Genomic DNA, 10,562 nt, shown 5'->3' on the forward strand with positions numbered 1-10,562 from the left:
CTGTTGACGATGATGGATATAGGATAAGCAATGACATCAGCTGCCATTTTGAGATACTCTGCAGGATGATTGTCAGGAGAGTTAGGGCAGGGTTTGAGTTTGAGGAGTAGCTTCTTAATAGTACTTTTAGGAGTGAAATTAGAAAGGTGTGGAAGTTGAGGAAGTGGTCGAGTGAAGGAGTTAGTTGGGGGGACGGAGAAAGTAGTGGGTCTTGGGTGGGGAGAGTGTGATAGTGGAGAGTTGGCGTGCTGGAGGGAAGTAGATGTGTGAAGTGGGATCCTGCGTGCTCTGAATGAGAGAGTTGGATGTGGTGGTGGGAAGACATGATGTGTTTGAAGTGGCATTCTGTATAAACTGAATGAAGTGGTTGTTTAAGAGGTTAGCTATTTATGTGGGGCTTTTGCCAGAATAGGGTTGGGATTATTATTATTTATTTTATTTTTTTGCTGGGATTGAGAATTGAAGAAATGGACAACCACATTTTTGGAGGATTTTGTTTGTCAGTGGACTGTAGTGTTAGGTAGTAGTCTCTTGTCTTTTGTTACAGCTTTTTTAGTCAGATTGTGAAGATGCCTAAACTTATTTAGGTCTGAAGGAGATTATGATGAGTGCCAGAGTTCCCAGAGCCTGTCTCTGGTTCTCATTAGATCTTTAGTAGCTTTTGATAAGCAATGTGTGGAGTTACTTTTGATTCTTATCAAAAGTATCAGTTTTCTGTACTTTCTTGCTATACTTAACCGTTTTCTGTCTAAACGCAGATTTTGCCTGCACCTTTAAAAAGTTGTTTTTTGTTTAAATAATTTGTTTAACTGTTGTAGGCTACACACTAAAGTGTGATAGCCTTTTCTGATCGTTTGTAGTCGTTTAAAGCTGTTTTAAGTGTATTTTTTACTGTTTTGCCTTATCTTTTCAAAAAAAAAATTCCTTGTTTCCCACCTTTCTAAACTAGTATAGTCCAGTTTTCAGGCTAGTGCTGAATTCAGGGTTGTGATACTAGTTTCTGAGTTGCCCATACCTTACTTGGATAGAAGGAAGTTTCTCTGTTCACCTGTGAGAGAGGGGAGCTTTGAGCAACCTATCTGTCCCTGGAGGAGTGGTTCCAGCCCAGAAGTTAGTAGTTTTTTGGCCATTTTGGGCTAATTTCTATCTCTTTCATTTCCCTACTATAAAAAACACATTTGCACAGTTTTGCACACCAGGCAGCACCGGTTAGCTACTGTTAAATTACTCCCAGCTTCACTAAGTCTCCTCTTCAGTTTTTCCCTTGAAACTAGTCTAACTCTCAACCTAAGCACTCAGAAAGCATCCTACAGCCCAGCAGTTGCTCAGACCTAATAGCAAGCACTAATATACCCTGACACTGATTGCCCAGCAGGGCAAGGCTCACACATCACCAACCAAGCGACTAAGCAGCTCACCCTACTATTCAGGCATGACCAAAGGGCAATTTCAGGTGTACTCTCCAGTCCAGCTGGTGAATCTGGGTATCCTGAGGCAATGTTACAACTACCTCATATACACAGACAATCCTCTCCTCCTACCACAAAACACGAACATATGCGAGAGATGCAATTATACAGCCAAACTGGAAGCTAAGCTGTCTCCACCCAAGACTGGAACAGACAGTCAAGAGGAGAAGTTTAACACTTGCACCACACCTCCAGCCGCACAAAGACCTACTAAAACAGCACTGAAAAAAAATACACATAAATACACAAAATCATACGCAGAGGCTCTAAATAAAACCTGCAAAAGCATCAGAGACCACCAAAGCAGACACCCAAACAACCTGCACCTCCTGTCACAAACCAGACAACACATAAAACACAAAATCATTGTGCTGCACAATCACAGCCCTTAAGGCGAAATAACAAACCCTGTCGGGAGCCAGAATCTGCCACATAACACAAGCACTCGGGTCACTCCAGAACAAGTACAAATATGACTCTGTCATTGTTCATGTTGGTGTGAATGACCCGAGACGTACCTCCCTGGGCTACATGAAAAGAGACATGGAAGAGCTCTCTGATCATGTAGCCCAGGCTGGTATGACCCTGACCCTGAGAAGCATCCTGCCCTTACCAAGAATGATACCTCAGTATAAAGAAAAAATGATCAATTTCAACAATTGGCTAAGCTTCTGTGTCATTCAAAGGGGATCCAGTGTCTGTCAGCCTGGGACGACATGCTCGACAAGCCAAGTTGCTTTGCAAGAGACAGCTTGCACCTGTTACCTCTAGGCTTTTGAATACTGGCCAAGGCTCTTGCTGCCCCCACAGTGCCTTTTTTAGGCAAGGCTCAAAAGTCAAACCCAGCTTCATAAATAGCACAATTAACAAAAAACTGAGGGTTATGCTACTCAACGCCAGGAGTTTATATCTCAAAATGCACGCGCTCGAAGCACTCCTCAGTATGGAGAACGCTGACATCTGTGCAGTAACTGAAAGCTGGTTCAAGGCTCCAGAGAGCACCCTAGCACTACCAGGCTACAACTCATACCACACGTTTCGGCCACAGAACACAGACCGAAACACAAAAGGAGGGGGTGTATCCATATTCATCGAGGATAACTACACCTCCAGGTCAGTGGGGCAGCATGATACCTCTGAGATCATCCATGTGCAACTAACTTCGGGCAAATCTGCAATGCAAATTGTGGCCTGCTACAGATCACCCTCCATGATCCAGGACCACCACTCCACCTTTCTGGAGAAACTGGAAAACATGAAAGTCCTACCGAACACCCTGATATTGGGCGATTTCAATTAACGTACCATTTACTGGAAGTCCCAGGCCCAGCACTTCCTGGAATTCATCAACTCAAACGCCCTGGATCAGCTGGTAAACTCCCCTACCAGAGGTAAAAACATACTGGACCTGGTCATCACCAACATGGGTGACAGGTGTTCCACACCGGAGGTCAACCCATCACTGGTTAGATCAGACCATAAACTAATCACTCTGGATGTCCACACCCCACCACCACCCCCAACTAAGGAAACCACAGTAAAAAACTTTTCTAAAGCAAACTTCACCTTACTTAAGACAGAGGTGGTAAGTTTCACAGCCCCCACACTAAAGGATAATGCTGCCCAAGATGCAGAAACCTTTACAAATGCACTCTATGAGCACCTACAAGGATGCAAGGATGCATACATTGTGCCATCCCTAGCAAAACCAAGACTCACTCCTCTAAGAGAAGGAAACCAGTTTGGTGGACCCCTGCCATAAACAGGCTATACAATAGAAGGAGGAAACTAGTTCAGAAAAAAAGCAAATCCCAAGAAGGAGACACATCCCTGATCAGCATCAGTAAGAAACTAAGGTCCCTCATGAAATCATCCAAGGCTAACTTCGAAAGAAAACTAGCCAAGGATTCAAAAGATAACCACAAAGCCTTCTTTAGCTACGTTAAGAATCTAAGTGGCAACTCGCAGATATGCACTGAACTAGTGCAAAATAGCACAAAATATACTGAACCTACTGATATTGCCAACATCCTGGCAGACAGATTCAGTGTAAACTTCACCCCCCTCTCACCACCAAAAGGGCCTGCAACAATACCAGAAAAGTGTAGTGTCTCAAAAATCACAGACGCACAGGTGAAAACAGCCCTTTCAAAATCCAAAAACACAGCATCAATGGGACCAGATGGTGTCCCAGGCATGCGTCTTGCACAAACTAACCCCCCACCTAAACACACTGTTCAACCTCAGCCTCTCCACAGGCTATGCGCCCATAGAATGGCGCACAGCAACGGTTAATCCTCTCCACAAAGGAGGGGCCACAACTGACCCTGGTAACTATCGCCCCATAAGCCTGACTAGCCTGGTCTGCAAGGCTATGGAGTGCATCATCATGGAACTCATTAAAGACATTGGGAACCTCCAAACACTTGACCCGACCCAGTTCGGCTTTGTTAAGGGCAGATCATGCCTACAAAATCTGGTTGATTCTTCGAGACAGTCACCAAGGTCAAAGATGAGGGAAAGGTGGTTCACACAGCCTACCTTGATCTCGCCAAGGCTTTCGACACCATTCCCCACTCGGGTATTACAGAAAAACTCACCAGCCTGAACATAAACTCCTACGTCACGAGATGGGTTGCCAACTGGCTTACAGACAGAACTCACACAGTAAGAATAGCGGGCTCCAGGTCCGACTCTAAACTAGTCACAAGTGGTGTCCCGCAAGGCTCAGTCTTGGGACCCCTACTGTTTGGCATATACTTCTCAGAAGTACAGGCAAACACAGGAGGACTATGGCTAACCAAGTTCGCCGGTGACTGCAAACTGGGAGCCATAATTGACTTTCCGGCTGACACGGACATCCTCCAAAAGGGCCTTACTGAGACGGACACCTGGTGTTAAAGTCATGGCCTCAAGCTAAATGCCAAAAAATGCATAGTCATCCCGTTTGGGAAAAACAAAACGCCCACGAATTACCACATAGGTGGCAGCCCCCTTAATACAGAAGAAGTAATAAGAGATCTGGGGACCCAGGTAGATAGTAATCTCTCCTTTGACAATCATATTGCCAAAGTAGTTAGGAAATCCTTCTATGTGGCCCATCTAATTACTAAAGGGTTCGCATCTAGAAATAAAGAGGTTATAGTGCCCCTCTACTCGTCACTCATTAGACCCATCATAGAGTACAATGCCCCATTTGGGATGTACCTCACAAGACACTTCCAACAGCTGGAAAGACCACAGAAGTACCTCACCAAGAGGATTACTGGCCTCAAACATATGTCCTATACAGCCCAACTGAAAAAACTCCGGCTGTACTCAGTGGCATATCATTTATTCAGAGGTGATCTCTGCCTGACTTACAAAGCCATGTCCAACTCAGAATTGATGGACATGCTCCACCTAAAGAAATCCAAGTCACTGCGAGCCATGCGCTCTAGTGAGCTAAACCTCGCCACAACAATAAATAGAGCAAGCTAGAGGGATAGATTCCTGTCACAGAGACTCCCCATGCTTTGTAACAAAATTCCAAACTACATTAGGCAGAGCCCCTCACTAACACTCCAACAGAAATTGGCTCTGCTTGACAGAGATCAGTTAATTAATCAATGGGGCGGCGAAAACAGACACACTCTGGCTAGGCTTATAAATGCCCTCGGGCAGACAGCCTAGTACCTACCTATGAAGGGGTGTCAGATGGTTAAGAATGCCACGGAAAGTTGTGTTGAAGTGGTTGACTGCTTCATCTAGAGGAAGTGTTTTTGAGGTTGGATCATTTGATAGCTTTTGTGTGTGTTGATGAATGACGGTTGGTCAAAGTTAGAGAAGTTCCCAATAGTTTTGTATTAAAGTTTTTTGAGGGGATAGGAGAGATTTCTAATGGCATAGGCAGGGAGGTGGTCGCTCAAAGTATCAAGGAGGGTGCCAGCATTAAGAATTTAGTGGGGTCAGTAACTAACATCCAGTCAAGTATGGAACCCTGACTATTGTTGTTGGAGAACCTAGTAGAGGTGGTGATGAGTTGGGTGAAGTTAAGAAGGTTTATGCTAGAGGCATGGTAATTAGAAAGGTGTGGAAGTGGTAGAGTGAAGTAAGGTAGAGCAATTACCCGTGAGGCTCTGCCAGTTGATGTTAAAGTCTCCTAGAATAACCGTTTCATTTCATAGAGTATTAAATATCCAAGGTAGTACGTCTTCTAGGACAGGGATGTTTGTACCTGGAGGAGTATATGAGTGAGGCGTATAGTTTTGGTGTTATTGATTTTTAGCAGTGTGATGAGAATTTCTGCATTATGAAATTGAGGGATGCGATTTGAATAGGGAGTAATAATAAGAGAGTTACAACAGAAGAGTGCAAGTCCTCCTGCCTTTTTGTGGGTCCCATCGACTCTAATGAGGTTACAGCCAGAAGGAAGAATTTCTATGCCTTTTATGGTGGGCTTAAGCCAGGTCTTTGTGGCGTGCTATGTGATAGCAAGAAATAGAAGGTAGTAATTTTACTACAAATAAAGTTTAGTGTGATTATTTTTAGGGATTTAGAGTTAAAAGTTGTAGAGGAACAGAAAGGCCCAAAAATATGGTCATATTTTAAATATCGCTATTATAAACCTGCTAGAACAACAGCATTTGCAGTCATGCGCATTTTTTGAAGGATATGAAGTCTAAAGTTCAAATGTATATCATTTAGTGACTTCATTTCTCAGCGATTTACCCCCCCCCCAAAAAAAAGGAATAGACCAAAAATATGAAGCAAGTTGTGTGTTAGGATCTAAGATGAGCTCCATTTCTGTATGTGTGTGAGAATGTTCTATAAAGCCTGTAATTGTTTTTGGTAGGCCCAATTTAGTTTGTCTCTATCTTTATATGTGTACATACATATAATTTAGATATACAGATACACACACACACACACACACACATATATACATGCATGCGTGTGAATAAACTGAGCACATTGGAAGGACTGTGGAAGTCAGCTTCTACTCCTCCATGTACCATGTTTAAACAGTACATCAACTGGCACCTACGGATGCACCTAGTTTAATCGAATACTGCATACAGTCCAATGGGAGGAGAGTGGATAGCAGACGAAAGACACGCTGAAGAGATTTTCACTCTCGGCTTGTTGGGAACATTTGAGGATCTAACAGTATGAGCCAATAACTTTTGTCAATATTTATTTATTGATATTTGTTAACTGGGTTGGTCCTGCTGGGCTTTTGGCCCTTTTTCAGAGGAGACCCGAGGAGAAAAACTCCAAAATAGAAGATATACAAATACATTACAAGTTTACACAATTATAGTCATTAAGTCTACGATAGTAGATCATACATATATACAAGTTACACACAGTGCAAATACAGTTGTGTGTGTGCAAATGCATCAGGCTCAGAGGGAAAGCAAACAATCATCAAGTATAGAGACAAGTACAAATGTTCTATTTTACACAGGGGGTACCTGTGCAGTCCACCAAACTAAATGGAGAAAGGAGCCTATCTTACAGGGAGATGTGGAAAAGAGGCAACAAGGAGTGAGGCACCAAGGAGAGAGGGGGGAATCAGGTTGGGTCGAAGCAGGGGCAGGTTTTGGAGTTCCGAAGATGAGTTTTTAGTTCATTTTTAAACTGTGAGGAGTGGGTGATGGAGCGGATGTGAAGAGGAAGTTTGTTCCAAGCTCGTGAGACAGAGTGTTTGTACAGCAACTCGCCTATGTTTTTTTGGATTGGTAGATGTCTAGTAGTTTCTGGCTGGAGGTACGGAGAGTTCAAGATGGAGTACAAGAGGGAAGGGCAGGCTGAAGGTTTGTAGATAATAGAGTGTAATATTTGGAATTGAGATAGCTGCAGCTGTTGGGAGAGTTCTAACCATTGGAGAGAGTTTAGTGAGATACAGTCATGAGTCTTGTAAGGAGAATTAGTAATAAATTTTGCTATTTTGTGGTATGTTTTTTGAAGTTTATTTAGGGTTGTGGCCTGAATGTTGGTGAGAACTGGGGAGGCATACAGGAGGGAGGGGAGGAGAAGAGCTTGTCCTAGGGTGAGTCTGAAATTGGGGGTTAGGAATTTTTTGTTCTGATAAAGTAGGCCCAATTTCTGATGTGTTTTCTTAATACATTGGAGTATAAATTTTAGTTAGTCGTCAATGAGACCCCTAAGAGTTTAGTATGTGTGTCTGGTTTGATAATTGTGTTGTTAGAAGATTTGATGTTAAAAGTAGTTTTAAGCTGAGAAAGAGGGTGGGGAGGAAGAGTAGTAGTTTAGTCTTTTTTGGGTTTAGTATGAGTAGGTTGTCTGAAAGCCACTTTTCAGTGGATAAAAAGGCTTGCTGTGTTAGGGAGTGGAGCTCAGGGATAGTGTTAGAGGTTGAGATAAGTGTAGAATCATCTGCGTACGAAATGAGGGAAGATTCTTTGCAAGATGTGAAAAGATCATTAGTGAAGACATTAAACAGGAGGGGACCTAGGATGGATCCTTGAGGCACCCCAGTTGGGACAAGGAGGAATGGAGAGGAGGAGGAGAGCCACTTAACGGATTGCTGCCTACTGGATAGGTAGCTAGAGAACCAGGCTAAGGAAGTGGAAGATAGGTACAGGTTGGCAAGCTTTGTTAGTAGTAGAGGATATGAGACTGTATCAAAAGCTTTAGAAGGGTCGAGGAAAAGACAGGAAGTCAGTTTATTGTTGTCAAGAGCCTCGGCAATAGTACGGGTGAAAGATAGAAGAGCTGTAGTTGTACTGTGGTTGGGGCAGAATCCATGTTGAGTGGGGTGAGTAGGTTGTGCTGGAGGAGGCACTTTAGAAGCTGAGAGTGGATACACTTCTCTAGGATTTTAGAGAGGGGAGAAAGAATGGCAATGGGACGGTAGTTACAGGGGTCAGTGGAATTTCCACCTTTATGTAATGGAATGGTAAAAAAGGATTTCCACAAGGTACAGTGGCTTTGAGGACAGACCTGTTGATTAGAATAGATACAGGGTATGCAATAGATTCAGCATCAAATTTGAGGAAGGAAGGCGGTAGGTTATCTGTGGAGGGAGAACAAGGTTTGAGCTTAAGGAGGAGAGATTTGATATAGGATGTGGGAATGGGGTGAAAGGAAAAGGAATTTGAGTTTAGATCTGGAGGTGGAGCAGAAGTAGAATTAGATTTAGAGGGTAGGAGATTCTGGATACTGTTAATGAAGTGTTAATTAAGGAGGATAGCAGTTTCTAGCGGGGGGTGTATTTGGGTATGGGGATGGGTTTGATGGACTACCCGGAGAGAGAATTTTGTTCAGGGTAGACCAAAATTTGTGAGGGTTGGATTTGTTGTTGACTTAGCATTTATAATATGCTTTTTTGTTTGGTTTCTTAGTTGTTTAAATTTGAGTAGAAAGGGTTGTAGTTTAGTTGTGGTCCAAGCTTATCATGCTATCTCGCTTTCCATGCTCTATCTCTTTGATACATAAGAGACCTGGTTTCTTTGGAAAGCTATGGTGCCTCGTTTGATTTTATTCTAACCTTTCTAGTGGGAGCTAGAGAGTCTAGAGTGTTAAGGAAGATGCTATTGAATGTACTTATGGCATTGCTGAGAGGTAGTTCTTTAAGGATGGACCAGTCTAGGTTAGCAAGTATATGGTTAAAATGGTTGGCATCAAAATGGGATAGTTTATGGCAGTCTTTAGTAAGTTGGGAGTTTGGCAGGAGTATCTGAGAACAGAGGTAGGGAGATGGTCGCTAAGGGAATCGGGTGGGGTAGTAGGGTTGTGGTAGGGTGCGGATCAATTCTGATCAGCTTGCTACCTCTTGCATAAGCAATTTGAAAGCTGCATGAACATCAGCTGAAGCCAATACAAAAAACATGGATCTCACTTGTACATTAGCAATAATAATCACGGGACAAACAACTGCACAATAATACACACTACCTTCGTACAGTTCTTTTGCAATTTGGCATCGGCAATGCATAAACACAGATTATTATTATTTTTAAACACAGGAAATGTTCGTTTTAACTGCTCTGAGAAACAAATGACTCCTCTCAACAACCCCGCTATTTACTTTAAAGGAGTTGTGACAGCTCGTCTCTGCGCTACCGTCTTACTTGACAGTAGCCCCTTACAATCAACGAAACCACGCCCAAACCTGCGTGAAAAGGCCGGGGTGGTGCGTCGTTGAGAAATAATCACAAAACGGCACAAACTACATTCTTAGAGCATTTCATAAATTATTACAACTTACAGGGCAGTGGCACAATATGCGTACTACAACCTGAAAGTCAAGTTTACTAGTGGCACAATCAGCAGCATACACAGCTTGTACCACACAATTATAACCCAGATATAAAAAGTAAGCGTAACTTACGTGCCAGTTTGCCGAAGAGAGTGAATTAATATTCTATCCACTTCCTCCATAGCTGCTGGGACTGGTTGGTCAGCGATGACTGACCCAACGTAAAAATCCACCAAGGATGCAAACGCAGCGCCCCTCCAGATGTTATATGCACTTGCTGTACACTGTTCCAATTTCCTAAACCCTCTTATAGTTTTTTTTCTTCTAACTACGGCGGCATTACACTAGGTCTCTTCCAGCAGTTTTCATAGGGTCGTTGTTAGATTCCCATGACTGGTGACCCCATAGACGTCACTATAGACGTTATGGGGCGGTGAAAGGGAGGAGCTGAAGAAGACTGCGATCAGCTGTCTTGCTGGCGAGGAAAGCGGTTGGCCATTTTCTGCACCATATTTTTCACGTGTAATCGGCCATTTTCCGGCGCGATGTCCTTGTATTTTTGATTAAGAAGGAATAGACCCATATTTTTTAAACAACTGGCATATAGTGATACTTTGATAGTGATGAGGTATACGTATGTATTTTTCATAACTGGTGTATGGTTATATTCTAATAGAAAATTGGTGTTATTTATAAACTTAAAAAATGTCTAATTTTAAAACTGTTTTTTTTTTTACCTGTACGGTTTCTAAATACGATACTTGACAGAAAGGGAATAGACCATTCTCAGCATCATGGTTGCAGTGCAATGTAATTTTGTGTAAAATGTGAATATATTTTATTTTAGATGTCTGTTTGTAAACTTGCATTAGGTGAGAACTATTGAT

General features: G+C 42.7%; 1 protein-coding gene across 1 annotated transcript in view; it reads right to left on the minus strand.

Annotated features, from left to right (window-relative positions):
• Positions 1 to 10,099, minus strand: part of CCDC22 (coiled-coil domain containing 22) — a 645,106-nt gene extending 635,007 nt beyond the window's left edge. The window contains exon 1 of the mRNA XM_044080125.1: positions 9,808 to 10,099. Coding sequence (XP_043936060.1) covers positions 9,808 to 9,857 — 50 coding nt within the window. The 5' untranslated portion in view covers positions 9,858 to 10,099. The remainder of the gene's footprint in view (positions 1 to 9,807) is intronic.
• Positions 10,100 to 10,562: the final 463 nt, after the last annotated feature.

Source organism: Protopterus annectens, chromosome 8.part0, assembly GCF_019279795.1.
Source record: "Protopterus annectens isolate FY-2018-M chromosome 8.part0, PAN1.0, whole genome shotgun sequence".
Lineage (NCBI taxonomy): Eukaryota > Metazoa > Chordata > Ceratodontiformes > Protopteridae > Protopterus > Protopterus annectens.